At 37.1% G+C, this 24,084-nt stretch overlaps 2 protein-coding genes across 2 annotated transcripts in view; one reads left to right on the top strand and one right to left on the bottom strand.

Annotated features, from left to right (window-relative positions):
• LOC136837091 (probable E3 ubiquitin-protein ligase HERC3) overlaps positions 1–24,084 on the bottom strand; it is a 235,381-nt gene that overhangs the window by 111,441 nt on the left and 99,856 nt on the right.
• LOC136837128 (probable E3 ubiquitin-protein ligase HERC4) lies at positions 5,683–13,319 on the top strand. The gene is made up of 6 exons (XM_067101737.1): positions 5,683–5,791; positions 6,122–6,272; positions 7,531–7,729; positions 8,015–8,146; positions 11,168–11,329; positions 13,182–13,319. The coding sequence occupies exons 3-6, from the start codon at positions 7,655–7,657 to the stop codon at positions 13,317–13,319; spliced, it is 507 nt and encodes a 168-aa protein (XP_066957838.1). The 5' UTR covers positions 5,683–5,791; positions 6,122–6,272; positions 7,531–7,654.

Below are 24,084 nucleotides of genomic sequence, written 5' to 3' on the forward strand. Positions count from 1 at the left end.
TTGTTGCTGCGACGTTTCAGGACTAAAGTCCCATTTTTAAGCTATAAAAATAGAAGTTAAAAGTTAAAATAAAAACTCGGACTAAAATTAAGTAAAAAAACTTCATACATATATACAAAATAACATAAAAGTAAAGTACAAAGGATAGGGAGGAGTAACTAGCATAAGGTGCTGAAGGCACAGACCGAGTGACTATTCGGGCCGGGTTCAGCTTCGACTTAGACTCACGAGAGATACAGAGGTGTTGAGGAAGACTGGGTGTTTAACTGTGGAACTAGTTGTTTAATAAAGAGTGTTTCCAAGATTGCTAAATATTGTTCGTTAGAGTTTGGCCTATAATTTTAAAAATCTTTGTAGTTTATGTCATATTTGCATTTCTTTGCATATTCTCGTATAAATGAAAATTCAGGATTAGTCAATAAAGTACCATGAAAAGGAATAATGGAATGATCCTTCACCCTAACCTGCTGATGTCTACCGGTAGATAGAACCCTCTCAATCCTCACTATATATATATATATATATATATATATATATATATATATATATATATATATATATATATATATATATATTTTGGCCTATAATTTTAAAATCTTTGTAGTTTATGTCATATTTGCATTTCTTTGCATATTCTCGTATAAATGAAAATTCAGGATTAGTCAATAAAGTACCATGAAAAGGAATAATGGAATGATCCTTCACACCCTAACCTGCTGATGTCTACACGGTAGATAGAACCCCTCTCAATCCTCACTATATATATATATATATATATATATATATATATATATATATATATATATATATATATATATATATATATGCATATGTAATTGTGTGTGATATTTGCAGGTAAAGTTATATCAAATGTGGACGCAGTAAATGATAAAGCACAACAATCCTCAACCAACCGCTCTATTTCAAAAAGCGATTTTTGTAAAATCAAAAATGTCGTTTTACTTCATGCAAACGGTGAAAATAAAAAAATCTCATGATTATTATTTTTTTCTTTTCTCTGTTTCTCTGACGAAAGATTTCCACTGGGGTCATCATACTTTCCTATAATATCCGTGACGGTCGAACACAAAGCATATAAAGCTCTTCTCTGATAAACAAAGGATCTGGAGACTCTCCTCAAAATTTAAGCTGAATTCAGCTTGTAATGCCACCCGAGAGAGGAATTAAATACGTATCTGGTTCCCCTTTAAATTCTTGAACGATTTTATGACTCAGAGTGACTGACTGACTGATTATGTCTATTAAAACTGCCGTCACACCATCTAGGTTATTGACACCGTCATAAATTGAAACAGAAAACTAAAAGTAAATAAATATGTTTAAAAAGAATCTCTTATAAAAATATCTAATAACACATATGTATATAATCATATTTTGTTCGAATATATTATCAATATACTATATAATATATATATATATGATATATATATATATATATATATATATATATATATATATATATATATATATATATATATATATATATATATATATATATATATATATATATATATATATATATATATATATAAAGAGAGAGAGAGAGAGAGAGAGAGAGAGAGAGAGAGAGAGAGAGAGAGAGAGAGAGAGAGAGAGAGAGAAGGGATTATAGCATTCTGGCCGATGTTATAATGAAAATTTGTTCACGTGAAATAATGAATTATGCTTTTTTTTAGTTACTGGTATTTATTTAGGTCTGGATAACTTTTACGAATCCAGAGCAAAGATAAATGTCACATATTAATATTATGAGGTAACTTGGACGTATTTTTTTTCTTTTCTACTGCATAGTGTGGTCCTAGAAATTCATTGATTTTAATCTCTACTGCTAATATGAATGATTAAACTTGAAAATAAGCTAATATTATATGCAGATTATTTAGACATTATCCCTAACACAAAATTAAATAAGTTGTTGACAGCTTTAGAAAAGATGTAATGAATGAGCTATAATGTCAAGACTACTGGACATCATACCTTGCTCCCATACTATGTTTTTCTATGTACGGTTAATATTATACTTACATATGTTGGTTATCTGTGATCATTCACATTTAGAAAAACATGTCAGCTAATGCTGTTAGGATATTAATTGTTCTTATATTATCGAGCATGCTTCAACTTATGCCTTATTGGTAAGGGTTATTTTACTTGTATATTCTAGCAACACACAGTAGACTGCACAAAATCATTTTGTGTTCCCAGAAAGGCAAGAACCTGCTGAATACTATTATTACTAAGTAGTTTTAATACATTTTATTTGAAGTACATACTGTAATTCTCATAGGCATACATAAAAACCAGGCAAAATATTGCAAGAACCATTTGTGTGATAATTCCTATTTTAGTCCATTGCACTGATTACTCACCCTTGTTCAAAGATAACTATGCACAGCACTGAGTTGTTTGTTAACAAAGTTGCATTGTATCAGTCTTTTGCGTAATGTACTGAATTTTTAAAACATTTTATATTGCTTAAATGTAAGTTATTTCATAACGATCCCGATAGATGCAGTGAAAATGTTCTCCTATGGATCAAGGGTTCAAAGCAGTTAAGAATCTAAATTTTAGTATTATGTCTAGCTGACAAAATCTTTGCAAACCTAGTCAAAAACAATTTTATTTTTATTATTCAACTATTTAGTTAACAAAATCTGCAAACCTAGTCGTAAAAGATCTTATTTGTGTGTTATTTCACTATTTAATGATTCTTATCTGTTCTGATGCAAGTAATTTCTTACATCTTACCACCTATTTTCTTCATTTATTTTCGAGTGAAATAATAGGTCATTAGGGAACCATAAACTTCCCAGATGTAGAGTTCCAAATATAGAATGTGCTTCCCTGGTCAGATTTCTTAATTAAGGTGTTATTCTGTAAATGCAATCCCCAACAAATTTCTCAGGGGAACACTGCCATCATCTAGCATAGTGCTTATTGTTCTCCATTGTCACTGAGAAGAACACATACTTGTCATTTTGAGTCTGTGCTCTTCTATTGTTGTTTAACCTTGTTATGTTGTTCTTATATCACTGTTTATCCATTTTCTGTTCATACTATGTTTTGATGGGCCAGTGTTCTGTTCTAGCTTTACTTCCTCTAAACTTATTTTATGCTGGAATAGTCTTATCAACTAGTTTAAGTAAGGTACCCTGGTTATTCGTTGAAATTTAGTCCCAGTCTAGCATTTGGATAATTATAAGCAGGAGTATGTGGTATTACAGTTTAATTCTGGGCTTTTACTTGAGGGAGTGAAATTCACACACATTTCATATTCTGATTTTCCTTCCCTTAATTCACCGATAATGGATCATTTATGTCCAGGGCGTGTCATATTTCCCTTTGCAAGTAGCCAGCTGTGTATGCCTCTTATTATGTGACTTTATTTGTATTTTATTTGATGCCATCGTTTAACATGTCTCACTTTTAATTATTTGCTTAACAAAATGATCTCATGTGCATTAGACAGTTACTAGTTCTTGTGTTTTAGAGAAATCTAATCATTGTCTACTTATGATAAATTGTAGGACATCACCATGATATTTGTCTTTGTAATAAATATTACATAAGCTTCTATGGCTATTCTTAAGATTAAGGGTAATCCAGTTTGTCCAACATACTTAATATTACAATTCCCACAACTGAATATAATCTAACACCAGATATTAATATACAGGAATATTGCAGTTTTCTGCAGTTAACAAACAGTACAGTTAACCTTAACATGAGAGGAGGGCAAAGTTGACAAAAATATTTCATTACATGAGAACCAGGACTTAGAGCCAGGTAGTAGCCTACTACCCTTAGAAGGTCTCATGTACTTTTCAAACATAGTAAAGACATTTTAGGATATTAATACAAATAAAGTAAACTGCAAACATTCAATGTTGTTGGAAGCTGTGGCGAGGGCAGCCTGATGGAACGATAGAAACGAAAGAGGGAATTTAATTACAGCCAACAAAATGCAACATTCAGTTGGAAACTAATGACCAATGCATAGCAATTAATTTTTGACAATTCTGAGGCTAATTTCTTATTAAGAAACATAAAGCCTGCGTGATTTGATATATGTAATAAAGAAGAAGATGGCATTAAGTTGAAGCATAATGGTGATTACAGTTTACACTAGTAGCTTATGGTTACCTGATGTCGTATCTATGAAGAAAAGAGAGCCTGTGTAAATTGTCACCTTTTGAATCAGTAAATATGATGATTCAAATTTGTATGTACCTGTATTCCACATAAGCTTGTAGATATCAGGTATTAGAATTTTTCGGTTAATCAGTTGCCAGAAATTCTCAGACATTTCAAACATTTGGGTAACAGGAAATTTGTTGTGTGTGATTCCCTTATAGCTCTGATTAGTTATCTTCCAGGCAGCTGTGACAGTGGATATGAGTCCAAACTTGTTCAGATTGATTTTAGTGTAGCATGTAACCAAACCTGTCATTTTACCCAAATTATACATTGAAGGAGCTGGGGTCTATGCACTTATCTCATTCTCAGTTTTTGAAAAGTAATGGAAACCAGAGTTGTTGTTGAGATATTTTCTATTGAAAGAGAACCTATACTTATGTGGTGTTTCTCAGGTTCTGTTGGACCTTTGTTGTTTTTGGGCTGTACAATGACACAATTGCTGGTTCAGAAGAATAAAAAAGAAAAAGAAAATAGATATCTCAGTGGGGAGAAGAAATACAGTTTGTTGTATTTATTTACTTCCTTAAATACAAAATTGAGTTGCTTCTAGTCTTAATGAAGGTCTGGAACAAAACAGTTTTTCTTCCACAACCTACATGCAACATTGTGTTATCAAACTATTGGCTGTCAGTTGTTGTCAAGTACAGGGTATTTGAATGTTTGTCAATACTTTATATCTTTGGAGCCTAGGTTTCTGTTTCACACCAACTTTTAAACACACCCTCTAACAATACCAGAAATATAGTATTTTTTCATGTGAATATAATTATGGGGATTATGGCATCATGCCACATATGTTGTCTTCAGTGTTCCATCACTGAAACGTGGCTCTTATGTTTGGCAGTCAGCAGCTTCCTGTGATCTTTTTTTTTTTATGAGGTTGCTCAAAATGGTGGTTTCCTTTTTCTCAACGGTTTGTCATTTTTATTTAGCCAGTTGCCAGAAGAGCTCTTATATTGCCATCTTCCATTACTATATCAATAGGAAATTCTATTATTACCGTTATTGTGTGCATCCCAGTAACTTTAAAGATATTAGTATCCACGTTTTGTGAAGTGTCATTTTTCACCTTGTCAGTACTAGTAGCTTTTCATTCCATGTACTGTTAAACTGGAATTATCTTATGCCAGTGTTAATGGTTTTTATGTTCTCAGGTTTATGAGAGGCATCTCTACTGCTTTGAAGCACCTGGCATTAATGTCTTAAAGTATTCTAACTTTTAATGTTAACTTCAATGTTAACTTTGTATGTAAATATGTATGTAATTTTTATTTATATTTTCTTATTTTGTGGAAGATTGCTTGGCAAGATAATGTTATTTCAAGGTTGTTATAAATGACTGCTACAAAGATTCAGGGAGACATATTTTATAAGTAGCCCCAGTAGATGTAAAGAATAGTTCCCTCAATAACCTAATAAGTAAATTTTTCATGCTTGCAGGGATTGTATGTGGTCTTGCAATATACAATTTTACCGTTATCAACTTGCCCTTTCCATTGATACTCTACAAAAAGTTACTAGGAGAGTCAGCAGTTCTTGATGATTTAGCAGACTTGGATCCTTGCCTTACAAGGTAAACTTGACTTTTTAAGTATTTTGCCTTCCATAAATCTTGTAGCCTGGAATGTCATGAGATTGCCTTGTTTTCTCTATTGTTGAGGTGTTATTTATGGTGCTGTTACAAGAAATTCAAAAGCTAAAATTATTACATTGCCAAGACTATTGAGTGTTTTTTCTAGTTTTTTAATGTAGATACCAGTATCATCCTGTAGCATGAAAAATAAGGAAATTTAATGAATTTCAAAGGTTCCAAAACTTTTAATAAAACTTTTTGAAAAATTTTGTGACAAAACTCCATTGTTATGTTGGACACCAAATGTTAACTATTTTGATTTGTTTTCAGGAGTCTTCATGAATTACTGGAGCATGATAATGATGATGCGGAAGAAGTATTTTGCTTGAATTTCACTGTGACACAGGATTACTTTGGAGAAACTAAAGTCATACCCTTTGAAGCCCGATGGAGAAAACATAAATGTAACCTCTCAAAATAAGTAAGTATACAGTATTCGTTTTCCTAGTACAAGTGGGTGGTATACTTAAGTGTTTAAAGGCTATAACATTCAACAGGTAAACTATAGCATAATTGTATGGCATTATGTTATTGACAATTTAAGAACTTCTTGGACACTTATTCATATGCTCTTTATATAATATTTTCTAAGAACTTTTAAGATCGTGAAGTTTCAGGTAATTTTATCCAAAGATATCTCTAATATATAATATTTCTGCCATTCCTTAATAGAAAATAGAATATTACTTCTGCCTTTCACATGCAGCCTACATCATTCAAGGGTTCAATTTCTCTTACCAGTATTTGTTTTGCTATGTCATCAGGAAACATTTCCATTTTGACGTTTGGGCAACAAGTTTTCAATAATAGAACATAAACTTAGATTAGTGAAGGAGAGGTAGTACTATTTGATCTTTGGTAGATATGTGGTCAGTTGCATGGTCATAAACTCTGTTGTCATCTTGGGCTAATAGTAATCTTGATGTTGGCTTATCAACTTTAACTGGCCCACTTTTATGCCTAATCACTTTGATGTTGGCATTCAATTACATTATCTCCATTTTTAAGAGTTACGATTTTAACAAAAGTTAAAATTTCCATCATTGTAAGCCCAAGAAACTGGTTTTTTTGAAAGGTGGTAACTTCTGATATAGGAGAAAGTAATAATGGTTGTTTTGAATAGTGTGTAAAATAATCAAAGCTGCAAATATTAGATTATGTACAGTATTTAGTTTGGAGGAATTAATAAAATATTAAAATGTTCCAAGTGTGCTAGTGAGCCATATACTTGGTGGTCAGAAGTGTTTCCCTCAAAATGTATACTTGGAGAGTATACATAAGGGATTTTTCATTGAGAACCTTTGTATATCACTTCTAAGATATATTATCTCAGTAGAGTTTTAATGTTGAATGAGTAAGAATATTAGGCAAACCAACTATTGTATGGTGTTTTAATTAAGAATGAAATTTGGATGTTATTTTTGTTGTAGATCCTTGGACGTAGTTGAATGTAGAGAGTTTAATGAAAGGTACAAGTAATGCTATTTTTTCTAATTAGGCAACATTACATGCACTTTTGTAAAAAACAATTAGGTCAAGACTCTTTATTTTGTTATTTAATCATTATTGCTTTTTTTCAAGAAAATTAAAATTTTATTAAGACAATTTTGTGATTGAGTCATTGCAGTATCCTGGTAGGTGAATTATTGCTGAGTCTAATTTTTGGGAAATTTTTAAAGGCAGGAGTATGTGGACCTTCTAGTGGACTATAAATTAAACAAGGGCATAGAGAGCCAGTATCAGGCATTCCATGATGGATTCTACAGAGTGTGTGGTGGGATAGTTTTGAAATTATTTTACCCAATGGAGTTGATGGCTCTTGTCACTGGCAATGAAAATTATGACTGGAATGAGTTGGAGAAAAGTGCTGAATACAAGGTAAGTAAGTTTGTAGTTACCATAAGTCTTATTCGCGTAAAAGACATCAAAAATATTTCTAGACTTTGCTCTGCATAGTTTGTATATTTAATAATATTCTTCCAAGAATTTCACAATTTTTTCAGGATATGGCTTGTATATTCAAATTCTCTTTTTACTTCCTTTAACCTTATACTGTACAACTTTGTAGTTAGCTCTATCCTTTTGAATTCTGCTTGTCCTCAATGTGTTACTATGTTACTTAATTTTTATTTTACTGTTATAACTCTTTATTTCATCCTGTAGGGAGAATATCATGCTGAGCATGCTGTCATCAAAATGTTTTGGGAAGTCTTCCATGACTTTGCTTTGGACCAGAAAAGACATTTCCTCCTCTTCTTGACTGGCACAGATCGGGTACCAATTTTAGGAATGAAGGTAAGTGGCTTTGTACCTCGATTTGAAAATTCTTTGGAGACGATGCCTAACTTGTAATTAAATCTGCAGGTATTTGTTTAGGAAGATAATTTACACTCCATGTATTTATTCACCGATGAATAATGGCAAGTTTTGGTTATTATGGAACCTAAGTAGATTTTTGAAAAAATTAATAGTATATGAAGCTGGCTTTTTATATTACCTCAAATATCATTTGCATATAGTTGAGTAGTGCTTGATAGGTAGCAGGAATAAAGAATTGGCAACAATTTTGCAGTCTTGGTAGATTTAATTCTCACAGTTGCTGTAATCATGGGCCACTGAAATACCCAATACAGTAATCATAAAACAAATATTGATAAAGTGCTGTGGGTAGATATTTGTGAATGCCATGTGAAGCCACAGGAATGTTTTAAAAATGATAAAATTGTTCAGATTTCTTTGTCTTTTGGCCTGCTGATCACTTTAAGCCTGTGCTGCTTATATAATGTAGCAACATAAATCCAGTCTCTTGGTCAAACTGTGCTTCTCTTTTCAGAACATAATTGTGTGCAATGAATTCAGCACTTGAGATTGTTATAACAATAATGCCACCATAGAAATTTGTAATTTTCAGTTACTGAAGAGATGTTATAGAAACTTTTAAAAGGTATTGTTCTAAAATATCTCTTGCCGAATGAAATAATTTTCATTCCACATTATATAAAGTTGGAATAATTGTTGAAATATGTTAGGTCCAACCCATTGAGGGAACTGAAGATGCCAATGAGACAACCAGAGCTGTAACTACTATAACCAGATCAAAAGACTTATTCCTGTCGGTGACCATCTAGCCTGTAATGAACGTATCATCTTCAGTAAATGACAGAATTTATGGAATAATTAATCTGATGGTGATGTATTAAGAATTAATCAAATCTATTGTTGGATTTTTTGCATTCTTCAAGCCAAAAGTGCACTAAAAATGTAAGTTTATTCCATCTTTGAATTGGTCATACACATATGAACTGTTGATATTTGATGAATAGCTTACAAGACAATCCTTGTATGCAGAGAATGCAGTAAACAATTTTATCAAAATCTTCGTGATTGTCAATTTATCTGATTGAATTTTTAAAGAACTGGTGTATATGACAGTCAGGGTATTTAACTTTGTGATCTGGTTAAACTACCTAATTAACAACAACAACAACAACAACAACAACAACAACAACAACAACAACAACAACAACAACAACCTGCATATAATGGCCATTCTTCAGTTTAAGTAAATCATTTATCAAATCATGTACAGTATAAGATTTATCAGTATAATAACAAAATTAGTTTGTTTTAGTTTTAAATCATGTACAGTATAAGATTTATCAATATAATAAAATTAGTTTTAGTTGTAATCCCAACATTTTATCCATACTGTAATATGACCGATAAGGTATTTTCTCAGTTTGTAATAGAAGTAACTACAGTTTACTTGAGTTGCTCTATTTGTGGGGAATGCTTCTTTACCTTGTCATCAGTATATCAGCAAATATGACATCTTTGCACAGTGTCAGCGGCCAAAGGCTACCATGTTTATTTTGAAAGTTATGAAAATCACAGGAGCAGAAGAAATTTTAGTCTTTGGACTGACTGTTTTATCACTACACAGCCTTTCAGTCATCTGTGCTACTCACAGTCTGGTCATTATTTATCTAGCATTATTCTCATTTAACCAGGTGTGCTATCATTTCAATAGGCTGCTTTTTTGCATAGCCTGTCTTATGTGGCCCTACCAGATATAGGACAATTCTGTGTTGTTGTATTTGTGTAACCACCTGTAGTTGCTTAGTTTGTTACTGCTGTTGGCAGCCCTGTTGAATGAGAGCCATTGTGCACAATTGTTGAACTGATGATAATTAGTACTGGTTTGTAAAATTTTTTGTGTACATATAACTTGGTTTGTTTTTCACCTTGTTTAGAGAATGGCAAAGCAAATTTATCCAGGAGAATTCGGGCCTTTCAAGCTGTTCATATGCATTTTATGCAGGTAACAAAATGTAAGAGTTGTCTGTAACTATGGGAATGTTGAGAAAAATCTTTTAATAAAATTCACTGGTTTTTTGTAGATCATAAGTGTCGATACCAAACATATTATTTGCATGTCTTGATAAGTACAAAACACTATTCAGTCTTCATTTAGAAAGGTCACACTTGACATACTGTAATGGGTGTTGAGAATCAAAACTAACAAAAATGCTCCTGCTTTTAAATGTGGCCATGGAAGTTGTGACACTGGACATCAGTTAATGAATAAATGTGTATTTTTTAAAAGCAGTTTAACATGAGTAGTTAGTAGCATTTCTGGGCTCCATGGGCTCAACTGAAGAGTTTATTCTTAAAGGTGAAAAATTGGAGCAAACCAAGTTAAAGCTCGTTGGAAAGAGACCAAAGAAAATGAATAATAAATGAAAGGCAGAAAGCAATGCAGCTGGGACAGAAGAGAAGCATTAATTTTTCATGAGTATGCTTCGTAAGGCTTACTGTAGGTGCTACCGCTTTTGTATGGGTCTCCTGTTGATGATTCTGGTTGTCCAGAACTGTATCATTCTGAATATTTGATGGACACCACTTTTTTCTTTCTTATTTTTTGGGAATTGCTTATACAGCTGTGGTGGTTTCTGTCTGCTCACCTATGCAAAAACCTTGCACTAGTCATCAGTTTTTTCATTACAATGAATAGCTATATTGTATAATTATTTCCTTTAACTGAAAAAGAAACAGTAGCTAATAGGCAGCATTGTGCTGTAGATGTCATTTTCTGCTGAATGGTAATGGAGTTGATGGATTCTTACTGAATCAAGCGTATTTTTATTGTGCACTTGTGACAGAGACTTTTTCTTATTATTAAAATGTACATCTATAATTTATACCAAAATTACATGAGATTTGATATAAGTGCTTTCTTAGAGAATATGCTTGGATTTATTGGTCAGTTTTGATGTAGGGCAGTTTAGTCTTTCTTTCTGTTTTTTCATTTTTCAGGCTTTAAAAATAACCATTCAGTCAGCAGCTGATGATGCTTACCTACCCGTAGCCCATCCTTTTATTGCTCAGCTAGACCTTCCAGTATACAACACCAAGGAAAAACTGAGGTACAAACTCCTACAGGCCATTCAGCAGAGTGAAGCCTTGGTCTTGTATAGTGTAATTTGGTGATGGACTTCCTCAGTCTAATAACTGTCAAGAAAGTGTCTTATTTGATGTAGTTTGGGACACTGTTGTTACTTTTTATAGAAGTTATACACTAGTCATAAAATTTTTTTTTATATTTTAATAATTCTAAACTAACATTTTAATTGAAAAATAAAGGAATTTATTGTGAAGCCCAGCTGTAGTGAAATGTATAATTTATGTACATTTTGGTATGGTCATAAAAGCACTGTGAATCAGTGTTATGATGAGAAATGTAAGTTTGGTTTTGGAATGTCAGTTACTACCAAAAATTGAATATCATTCCATCTCTTAACTTTTTATAGTGTTTATTTGTCCTGAGTATGTAAACGTAATGTCATAGAAATTGCTCTAGCACTGTTTGATACAAGGTTATAAAGGCTAAGGATCTTCTTTTGAATATTTTTTATTTAGAAAAGTGTTTTATGCAATCTTGAGTGTTTGCTAGAAGAAAACAAATTTAATGTGCTTTGCAAATTATATCTAGAATTTTATTATCAAATTATAATGAACTTTAGGTCTCCAAAATAGCTTAATGTCATCTGAGAAAGTATATCAGTGATTATTTTCATTGTTTGGGTAATTTATTAGCTTTATTTTTTTATTTTTTAGTTTTAAATGAATTCTTATTTAGGTTTATGATTAAAGACCTTTAGTTTTATTATGTGTTGTACAGGATTAAAAATTAGAATTGGCTCTAAAGGTTGTGCATGAACCCAAAATAGAGAGGTTGGTAATGATTATCACTGAAATTGTCAGTTATGATGCGCACTTCTTGTGGAACCAATAATTTGACCATCAAGCTCTAGAGGCAAGACCTGTGAGAGTTTGGGAGTGTGACTTGGTGGTTGTGTTCGCAGCTTTATAACAATAAACTAACAAACTTCCAAAAATGGAATGGCTTTTTGTGAACAACGTGGAAAAAACTTTTCAGAAAAGAGCACAGAAATATATATTTAAAATGGTCTTGGAACATGGGATTTTATGGTGGCACTGCAGCCTCTTGAGTTGAAGTTAAGCATTTTCTGTAGCACTGCCAGGGGTCTTTCTTGCTATCCAATCAAGTTTGTCAAAACTATTTCGGGGTAATATGGTAATATCAAAGGTAAATATCATGTATTAAATCTGATTATTTGGACACTAAGCATTATGATATTAAAATTAACAACTGTAGTTGTTGATAGTCTAAATTGTGAATAATGTGAAAAAATGTTCCAGGATACTTCCAACATCTTGATGGAACAAAATCTTGGGTTAATGGCAATAATTTCATTGTCTCTTTTAGGAGTAAGCTTCACAACTAAAAATTGCTTTTGATTATATTACAGACATTGCAAGAAGTTTGTAAACCATTAATAATAATAAATGTTTGTTAATTTATGCAAGTGTTTTGTGATATTGTGACTGTTAAAGCAATAGTCATGGGGTAATGATGTATGATAGTGTGTTAATAACCTTTTGCTGATATACTGTATATTGCTTGTAAATTTTTAGAAAAAAATTGAGAGAATGTTCTCTTCATTTTCTTCTCTGTATTTCAATTATTCCTAATCTGTGTGTGTATTAAAAGAGGTAGGTAAACAAGATAGGGTTCCAAATCATGAAAGGTGATGGTATGAAGAAAGAAGTTTTATGTTGACAAACCTGCTATCCCCGCAATAACCGGCCGAGGCCATGCGAGAGATAAAATATATTTCTTCGTTTTGGTCACTCAGGACACCCCCCACGTCTTATTAAGATATAATAATTCCAATCGCCTGGTTGCCCCCAACAAAATCAGTTCCTGATCCCATTTATTTCTCAATCCAAATTCATTTAACTTTAGAGGGCCCTACCAACTAAATTTGTCAAAATGTCGACTCCAAGAGCCCAACACAGTGAAGACTTTAAGTTCTACATGCTCACAAGAAAAGACTGGGAATGTCAGGCCAAGAATTACGGGACTGGGTCCAGGGGAACCTAGATGCTGCAAAGGCGGAGAGGGAGATAGAAAGAAAGGAAAGGGAGAAAGAGAGAATTGCCTAGGAGAAGAGAGAGGAGACAGAAAGGGAAAAACGGGAGAAAGAGAGAATTGCCCAGGAGAAGAGAGAGGAGATAGCAAGGCAAGAGACAGAGAAAGAGAGAATTGCCCTGGAGAAGAGAGAGGAGATAGAGAGGCAAGAGAAGGAGAAAGAGAGAATCGGCCAGGAGAAGAGAGAGGAGATAGAGAGGAAAGAGAAAGAGAGCATTGCCCAGGAGAAAAGAGAGGAGATAGAGAGGCAAGAGAGAGAGAAAGAGAGAAAGGCCAAAAGAGAGGAATGAGAAAAACAGCTGCCCATGAACTTCAAGTGTTGGCCCACAGGAGTGCCTCTCCCCCCGCTCCCACTGCAGGGATGAGCACCCTCAGCCAGGCCCATTCTTTTATGCCGAAGTGGACTGAGTAAGAGCCCAAGTATCTCTCAAAGAGTCGAAAGGGGTCCTAGGATCAAGGCATCCCTCTTCCCTGAACTTCTCTTGTTCTACTACCTGAAGGGAAGGCACTAATTGTTTATCATGCCCTCCTGGTGGAGGACCGGGAGATTGGGAGGTCGTAGCAACCTGTTGCCAAAGCACGAGATCACCCCCAAGCGCTGGAGGAGAAAATGGAGAGGGCAGACAAGAGATATAGGCCAGACGTGGTCAGATTGGGTGTACCACTCGCAGCGGGTGCTAGCAAAATGGCTTGAGTCCAAAGGGGCCACCAGCACAGGCGAGGTACTCAAGAAGTTTAAGTTAGAACATTTCCTGCACTACGCCCCTCCCGCTGAGGCCACACACATAGTGGAAAAAGCCCCTGTGACACTGACAGAGTGTTGCCGTGGAAGATCTGTCCCTCACCCTTCCTTGGGGATCTGCTCCCCCCAAGAATGGGAACCGGGAAAACACTAACGTGCTGCATTTGTAAATGCCAGTGCATTCCTTGACGCCAGTGCTGAATCGGCCCATGGCCCCTCTCACCTCACCTCTTCGCGGCCAATCCTCGCTGCCTGCGCTCGTTCTCTGACCACAGCAGCAGCAGGCACTGCGCCACGGTGGAGTTCCGCCACGAAATCTGCTACAACTGCAGAAAGCAGGGACATTACTCCTCCTCCTGTAAACTCTGCCCTCAACACAACCAGCACAAGACAGTGGGCACCATTGTCCTAATGGAAGGCCCACGGGGCTGATTGCTTGAGTCTGTGAGGGTCGCTTCCTCCGGACGGTCCAGTCCTCCCTGCAGAAGAAACAGGTCGATACTGGGTCGGAGGTGAGCCTTATCGTACGCAGCAAGGTCCCACCCCCAGAGCCGTCATCCATGAGGACGAACGGATGATGATCCTCTGGGTGAATGACCAAAAGGACCTACCAACAGTCAGATTGAGGGTCACCATGAGTGACACCTCTAGAGAAAGGGAGCACCTCTTCGGCATAGCTGAAATGTTAACAACTGGGAAGCCTCTTCTCCTGGGACAAGATCTGGTACAGTGGAGGGATCCCTCGATTCCACTTCGCTGCCTGAAGCCATCCAAACCCGTGGGTGCCCCAAGGCCGCCTCAAAGAAATCAGGAGATCTGGTTTCCTTTGGTCACTTGATCAACTTCACCAGAGCGCCACCCGGCCTCTGAAAAGGCAGAGACCACCCTCCTTATCACTGGGGCCGCAGCTGCCCTGCCCTCCCTTGTGAGGGAGAAGTTAATAGAAGCCCAAAAGACGGATGCCTCAATACAACACCTACACAAGGAAGCCACCACCAGCGAGGATCACTGACCTGGTGAGAGACACCTTCCTGCTGGAGGCCGATCTCTTTGTGTTGTTAAACTCCAGGGGCCCACGATGCCCCGGTGTGCCATGCTTTCTGTGGTAGCTCCTCGGCCTCAGAAAGACGCGCCAGTTTAGCCCATGATGGCATCAGCGCACTTCAGTGTCACACTAACCGCTTGTGCCATTGGAGAGTACCCACTGTCTCGACTGAGTGTGAAACAGTTCGTTGCCTCCTGCCCGAATTCGTCAAGTATTGTAAACCAAGGAGGTAGTACTTAAAAGCCCTCCCGAATATCCTCCAATGGAGTTCCTTCAGGGACGCCGCCATCAATTATTTTACTCTGCAGGGGAGAATGAAGAGTAAATCAGGAAACGCCCATTGCCTCACCATCATAGATTGCTTTACCCGATATCCAGAGGCAATTCCAGTGAGGAGCGAAAGCTTGAAGAATGCGGTGAAGGCCCTAGTGAAGTTCTTCTGTTGGTTCGGGTTCCCCACCACTATACAAACAGACCAGGGTCGACACTTCATGTCGAAAGAGTTCTGTGATGGCATGGCCAGTCATGGAATAAAACATTTTCACTTGACGCCCTACCATCCTGAGAGCCAAGGGATAATTGAAAGGTTTCACCAATCATTATCCACGATGCTCAAGAAATTGAAACACGAGGGAGGTGGCTCGTGGGAGGACAACCTTCCGTATGCCCTTTTTGCCGCTCGCCACGCTCCCTCTGAAACCACAGGGTATAGCCCCTTTGAGCTGCTGTATAAGCTCACTCCACCCGGGGCCCCTCGACATACTTTATGACGTGTGGGCGGACCCCGCTCACGCGGATTGGGTGGAAGAATTGCCCAGTATACAAAAGAACCTTCGGGTGGCTTGGGCGGTGGCCCAGGCCACAGAGCTACCCGGGAAAGTGCTGGAGACCTAAATTATCTCGTAGACTGCGGAAAAGGGAGGGGCCAGGTGGCTACACATAACCTCCTGAAACCCACGCCAAGCCCGTGAATGAGAACACCCAAGACACCCACTGACCAGCAGTAGCTGGCACTGCTGCCTAATTCCACACGCCCACTACCAATTCGGAAATACCAAAACATAGAGTGAACACTCAGCCCGCTGCCGCTCAATCGAGGATATCTGACAGATATTGACTTGTCACTCGGGTCGTCCATCCTTGGCACGGATGTTCCATCATTTAATAAATATCAGAGAGGGCATAAAACCAGCAGCTCAGGGTACTACTGGTCATTCCGGATAAGGCCCATAGATCGAGGAGCAGGTCGTTCCAACCTCGACTCCTCGGCCTTATATAATATATTGCAGCCCCGGGCTTCCCAGTAGTTGTAGTACCAAAGGAGGGCGTGGTGGAGATCGACTTGCGTCGATTTCTGAAAATTGAAATGGCTAAACGGAATTGAACCTTACCCCTTCCTTGATATCGATTGTTGATGTATCGGGGAGTGGCTCCCCATTCAAGCAAGATTGACGCGGAGAAGGCTATTGGCAAGTCCCGCTGTCCGAGGAGTCGCACCCTCGGACTGTGTTCATAACTCCTAGCAGAATCTATCAATGCTAAGTTATGCCATTTGGTTTAAAAAATGCTCCCAGCTGTTTCCAACGTCTGATGAGCAAGGTACTGGCGGGCATAAAGAACAGTGTGGTATACTTGGACGACATCGTCACCTACGCCAGCACCTGGGAAGATCACTCTTAAGATATTAGAGCAAATTTTAACTGCCCTGGGAAAAGCCAATTCAGTAATTAAGTTGAAAAGTGCCAGTTCAGAGTCGGGGAAATTACGTACTGGGGCCATGAAGTAGGAAATGGGCGACTAGCGCCAAAAGAGGCAAATGTAGAAACCATAAGGAATATGGCCTACCCATGAACCAAACAGAATGCCCAACGCTTAATTGGAATGGTGCAGTACTTCCAAAGATTTATTCCAAACTTCGCGGATGCTGCTGCCCCATCACAAACCTCTTCCGGGGAAAGCAGCCCTTCAGGTGCATGGAAGAGTGCAAAAGGGCATATGATAATTTGAAGGCCGTCTTAATCACTAGCTGGTACTGCACACCCTCGATTACGAACGGCCTTCTTTTGCCTAGCATTACGCCAAATGTCGGCGTCGGAGCAGCAATGTCCCTATGAGCATGGTTAGTGCCTGGCGGCATATTATGCCAAGAAATTGAAAACTATACAAAACTCATTATAGTACCATCGAAAGGAGTTACAGGAATGGTACTGGCGATGAAAAACACTTTGAGTCATACCAATGTCCAACCACACCTTCCCACTAACGGTGGCAATGATCATAACCTTCGCATCTAACTACATCAGGAATCAATAAATGTTTAATGCTGTGGTGCCTTGATCTCCAGGACTATAACCGGAGAATCGAGCACATCAAAGGCACTGATAACAAGATTGCCGACATCCTATCCCAACATCATAGCGAGTAATACCCTGGGGCCTTACTAGTGCCCAAAACTCCATCTCGGGGCAAGAAAACCCAAGTGCTACAGCCATAAAAGGCGGGTCTGGGCCAGTACTTCTTAAATACAGGGGGTGTGGCCCACCTGCCAGATGGTGGTTGCACGTTCCCCTGCCTTCTTGTGAACCCAGGAACTTCATTCTAACCCCCCCCTTTCTGTTTTAGCTTGCTCAATTACGTGTGCAGTCCCTTAACCTTCGAATGAAAATTAAATCATCAGGTGAGAAAGAGTTGTTTCTGATCATTTAGCACTCAGTGCCACTAAGAGCGCCACGCTAGGCACCGCCTACCAGTACTGAGCGAAACATGAGATGTGTATCGTAATGTTAGCCTCTAAAGGCAACCAACCGCATGCCTCTAGTTTATTTAGAATTAAGGACGCATGTATATGTAATTTAATTATTAATATTTTGACACCCGCCTTGAATTACTCTGACCTTGTAATCTTAAATAACTCATGATCTTAGAATCAAATGAAATTAATGTGCCGTGGTATTAAAGCAAAGTAATACGCTTTGTTGAAGGAGTATCTTAGTAACGTAACATAAAGCATCTTTTCCAACTTCTTGTTTATCAACATTCACACCCGAATGAAGGTGTGTATGTTATCTTCCATGGGGAGCTATTATAATTAGCAAGAAGTCGCTAAATGCCGACCATTTAGGATGTTGAGAGTGGGATTGTTGCTGCATAGTCGGTACAATAGGACCCAGATACTAAATACAAAACTTGATCAGACTGATCTGTCCTTCTCACCATGACAGACATTTGATGATACCTGCCCAAAAGGAGCAAGGATAAGAGGTTGAGGTTATCTCCTTAAGCAGCTTAAATGAATCCAAGTTACAGAAACAACCATTTTATGATAGCAGGATTGATCACATGGAATTGTTCTTTCCATAGGACACTTGGGAGATGCAAGATGGTCACATTACCTGGAAGATGACATCTCGTTTATGGTCACCACACGGGCCCGACATCGGGGCCCCTACCCTCGGCAGATGCCTTAAAAGGAGCCAGGACAGGAAGATCTTTGCAGTTAGCCAGACACACGCAGGAGATCACTATGAGGCCCTGAGAGCCGCTGACATCCCCCCCCCCCCCCCTCACCACCTGACCCTCCTGCCTCGGATCCAGTTCCCTTCGTCACCACGTGTATCCATTGCATTTAACAGTGCTATTTCCAAGTGTTCTGCATCTATGTTATGTTCATTCTTCCTCGACTTGGCACCTTCAGTGCAGTCCGATCCATCTGTATGTTTTATATTTTCCTTACTGGCATGTAATCCCAAATCTCTTGCAGAGTGGACCCATTTGCCGTGGACTCTTCTTGGGCTGTGCCTTGCGACCATTCAAGTCTCCAGTGGGAAGACCTCCATAGGAAGACCTCCAGGCTTTGGAAGCCTCAATATTATTTATTTTTCCATTTTTTTATCATTTTATTGTAAATACAATTACTTTAGTTAACCCCAGTGTTTACGTAACATTCATGAAGTAGACCAATCATTTGAAACATTCCTTTTCTTTCTTTATGATTCCTGACCGAAAGTCAGATTTCCAAGGCCAAGGAGTAAAATTCCGTTGCTGACTCGTTAGTGTCTCTACAAATCCAGAAACTAGGGAAATCATATATATATATATATATATATATATATATATATATATATATATATATATATATATATATATATATACATATATATATACATATATATATATATATATATATATATATATGTATATATATATATATATATATATATATATAGCTATATATATATATATATATATATATATATATATATATATATATATATATATATATATATATATATATATATATATATATACACGAGTATATATATATATATATATATATATATATATATATATATATATATATATATATATATATATATATATATATATGCGTAACTATAGCGGTTCCTCCTCATAGTCATGACTTCAGAGTAAAACAAACATTGTCAGAGCTACGATTACATTAATTGCATGAGCATGAATTTATCCATTTTTTTACTATATACAGAATGATTCAGAATTTAAGGAAATACAAACTGAACTGGATTAGTTGGAAAAGAAGAAAATAAAACTTCAATGGCAATTGAAACAGAAATATCATATTTTGTTGAAAATTTGAATTCTTGGTGATCTTTATTTTTTTAACTCTTTTACACGTGTCCAGTTATAAGGGATTAACGCCTTTAATGCAAAACCAAATAACAATGGCAGAAACATAAAGCTATAAATTTCTCAAATGTTATGTTGGCTTTAGCAGTTTTTAACAAGTAAGCAGAGAATCGTAAAGAATGAACGGGTAATAATAAAATGTAACATTAGTAGCGTTAATCAATTGGTGTCAGCTGGTTTAGGTGCCGTGCAAACCTTGTGTGCACAGTGGAAAATAAATTGCAGCTTATTCCCCTCTATTATCAGAGTAATCTTCTTCATTAAGTTTAAATCGCCGTTGTTGCAGTTATATACAAATATATCCCGTAATAAGATGGCTTTCTGTGGAAGTAAGTTAAAATAACGATTTTCTCACGGATTGCTTGAAGGGTTTTTGGTCAAAGCTAGGAGATCTGCTGGCATGTCTTCATCTTTGTAGTTGTTTCAATGTTCGTTACCATAGTTTATGCATATTTCACTACTATTATATTTAATGGCTTCATAAAATTGTTTAAATGCTATTTTAGGAAACGTAATTTTCCCCTGTCCATCTCTCCACAATTTAAGAGCTTCATTGTTTTTAAGAAAAGCCTTACCCTGTTTGTGTATTTTAATACTGTTTTTCAGTATGAAAAGCAATTTTCATAGCTTCCATTACATTTTACAGTGATTTTTCGGATACTGAAAAATAATGTTTTAGAACATTCAGTTAAATATCAATTTTACCAACTCGCCTGCTATTCACAATATGCTTTCTGAAACTTGCAGGAGAAATTAAAAAAAAATCATTGGGAAATACTTGTGACAGCATAAACAATTTTTGTAGCACTTTCATCAGAAAAACTTACTATACTACTTTTTTTTGAAGAAAATCCAAGACTTTTATTAATCATTTTCGTGTCGAGTGAAAAATACTTCTACGAAGTCATAAACCATTTTTTATAGCAATTTCATTAGAAAAAAAAACATACATTACTATTTTCTTTAAGAAAATCCAAGACTTTATTTAATAATATTCGTAAAAAGTGAAAAATCCTTATGTCTTCTAATTGGCCGGGGCGATCAGATGGGCGGGGACAGCGGCAGCAGCTCTCTGGTTGGTGGGAAGCAAAAAGTCTCAAGCTTGAGAATTCGTCGAGAAGCTTCACTTTCCGGCAGACGGTCTTCTCATTGGTAGGTGATGATCTGGTGGGCGTTGGCAGCAGGAGCCGCTCTCTGATTGGCGGGTAGCGGAGAGCAACAAGCTTGAAACTCTGGGAGAAGCTTACAGTCTAGCAGACTGTCCTCCATTGGTCGTCGGCGATCTAGTAGGCGGAGACAGCGGCGGGAGAGGAGACAGCGGCATCAGCGGTGAAGTTGTCTACCTGAGGGCCAGGAGACAACTGGGGATGTACATGTTGTTTGTTTTAGATTTAGCCAAAGCCTTTTGCCAGCACGGGCTTGCTCCTAGAGCAGCCGTAACTCTATGTTGATGATCAGTCTGTGGAGATGGGTAGGTTAATGAAAACTTTAAATGATACATGAAAGTGATTTTTGGCAGTTGAATTTTGAAAAATGAAGATTTAACAGGCAAGGTTGCAACCTCTTTGAACCCTAAGGTACCCATCACATGAGGATAAAAATTGTTATAGCAGTGACTGTTGGCTAGTAGTAGAGGGTGGATGGAAAAAGAACAATTGAGTAGTAGGCACAGGTAGCTAGTATGCTAAAAAAAAAAAATTTCTAAATGCCATATTCCTTGTCCGGTCCTAATTCTTTTGTCTGTACAAATTTTTGTGTATTTGTTGGGTGTTGATTGTGATGGATGGAATGATAGGGGTGGGAGTGATTTCTAAAAGAGTCAGCATCTAGAGATGAATGGTATGGCTTTTGATTTGTTGTCTTTTTATTTTATGTTTTTGTCTGATTTAAGAATTGGGAAGGAGATGGGTGGTTAAAGGTATGGATTCTTTAGACTTACTTGGTTTGGGTAGGAGCATTCCCTGCAAATTCATGGATGTTTGTCAGTATGTGCTTTGTTATTTGGGTAGCTGTTCTTTCATTTTCTTCATAACTTGTTCTTAGCTGTTAAAACTGTTTCTGTCACACTGTCATTCAAGAACAGTGTTCCAGGGTTCTTCTGGGATTGTTTCACAGTACTTGCAAGGTTGAGGATTGTCTACTATTCTTTGCCATGTGCACAGGTATCTCTAGCCTTAGCCGATGGATTATGACTGCTAGGGCCTTGAAATGTCTTTGGTTTATTGTGTGGTTTTAGGTTTACGGTGGGCCATGTACCATTTGGCACTTTTGCCCCACCAAAAACAGCTCTTCTGACTTTGCACCCCTCCTGCAGCTGGCATTAAAGTTACTGCCTTGTGTTTCATTTGTGTGAGTGAGGGGGTATTTTGATACTAATGTTGCTGTGTAGCAGCCCACTTTTTGCTAAAGAATCTGCTTCTTCGTTTCCTTGGGGTCCCATGGCTCGGAATCCAGTTTAATGAGATTTCCTGTTCCTGTTTTGATGGAGGCTTGCAATTGCCCATATGTCTTGATAGAAGTCTGATGTTTTCCTTTGCTCTTCTTCATCTTGGTCATAGCCTGTAGTGTCTCCTTTTGAGTCAGTATGAATTGTTGTGTTTCCCTTCCTATGCTGAGAGTCTTGCATGTAATCTTTCTTCATTCTCAATGGCAATCCAGTTCAGTTTGTCGTGGAGGCATTGTCAAGAGCCTCAGCATTCCTTTTTGAGGGTTGCTGAATGGACCCCAGTGCTGCTGCCAGGATGCTGAGATCTACTGATCCATCCTGTAAAATATTCATTTGTGGCTGAGTAAGGCTTTCCTGATTGCCTCTTGGGCTTTAGTTTGTTGAGCAGTGCATGCTTTGTGCTTGCAGGGAGGACTGTAAAGTTTATCTTGAATAGTTCAGGCTCCCTGGGTCCTTTTTCTCTGAATTGGCTTGTCTTCCTTGATTGCATGTAGCTTGATTTTGCATTCCTAGTCTCCTTAAAGCTAGTAGGGTGAGTCCAAGCATATGTCTTGGGGTGTCTTTGTTGGTGAAGCTCAGTGTTTTTCTTGATTTCTCTCTTGAGTGGGCAGTTCCTGCTACCTTTCAAGGTTTTTGCTGAATGGATATGTTTCTCTGAATCTGTTCTGTGCAGTTAGAGTTGTAAGTTTGTTTCGTTTCTCAAGTCATTAAGTTCACTAATGGTGCACCTGTCATGAGTCTTAACCATTGTTTTGGATTACTGTCATTTGTTTTTAATTTGTGTCACATCTTCGGTAAAGGACAGGTGCTGCATCCACAGTTGACCTTATTGTCTGTATGTAGGTTCTGAGGGCATGGTATACTAGGGTCGTTTTAGAGAACGGATTCTTCTCATGGCATTTTGCCTGCATTTGATTTTTGAAAAGTATTTCTATTTCTCCTTCGAAAGTGATGTTGTTATGATATGTTGTCTAGGAAATTGCAAAAATTTTTCTCCCATTAGTGTCAGGTTCAAGTCGAGTTGTATTTCATTTGAACTTCAGGTCATGTTTAATTGCCATTGCTTTGGTTTTTGCTGTATTGATTTTTAGACCAATATCTGTACAGCTATTTTCAATTTGATTTATTGCATTTCATTTCATGTTTGGTGGATTGTACCTGTGTGTGCTCAGTCCCTTGTTCTGGATCGGAAACCAAATTGGTATTTAGGAAAAATGATTGTCTTCTAATTTTCCATTGTCAGTGTATCTTTTAACAAGGTCTCCAGGATTTTCCCAGGTGTTCCATTTTCTAGAGTTGAGAAAATCTGAGTCTTGCATTTGAAAGGGGACTCTGGTATTTTAGGTCTGTTTTGAAAAGTCATCCTTTGGTCCATTGCTAACAGGTTAGCCAAGACTGAAGGTCATATTTGATATTAGCTAAATCTAATATTGATGAATGCCCTGGCTAGTTCATTTTTTTCTAAATCGAAAGAATTAGTTTGTTGATGCCTTGTTTACCTGGAGCTTTGTTTTCTGAATTCTTGTTTTAATGATGTTAACTATGTCCTGTAGTCGATGATTTGGTGGTCCTGTTAGGTAATCTGTTTATCTACCATTCTCTCTGTAGTCTTTTCAGTCAGGTGATGAGAGAGATGGGCCTGTGTCTTTCTTCTTGGGTTTTGGAATTACATGTGTCTTTTGTTATTCCATTGTGTCAAGTCTGATTTGCTCAGTGTTGCTCTGTTGTTATGTGGAGAAAATTTGAAAAACTTCTCCCACATATCTTCAGCATGCTGTATGTGCCTTGTCTGATCCTGGAGCTGTTATTTTTCTCCATT

The sequence above is a fragment of the Macrobrachium rosenbergii genome, chromosome 57 (assembly GCF_040412425.1).
Source record: "Macrobrachium rosenbergii isolate ZJJX-2024 chromosome 57, ASM4041242v1, whole genome shotgun sequence".
Taxonomy (NCBI): domain Eukaryota; kingdom Metazoa; phylum Arthropoda; class Malacostraca; order Decapoda; family Palaemonidae; genus Macrobrachium; species Macrobrachium rosenbergii.

Coding starts and splice junctions, on each gene's coding strand:
- LOC136837128 (XM_067101737.1), top strand. CDS start 7,655: ATGGAGTTGATGGCTCTTGTCACTGGCAATGAAAATTATGACTGGAAT. Junction 7,730..8,014: donor AGAAAAGTGCTGAATACAAG/GTAAGTAAGTTT, acceptor TTCATCCTGTAG/GGAGAATATCATGCTGAGCA. Junction 8,147..11,167: donor TACCAATTTTAGGAATGAAG/GTAAGTGGCTTT, acceptor TTCATTTTTCAG/GCTTTAAAAATAACCATTCA.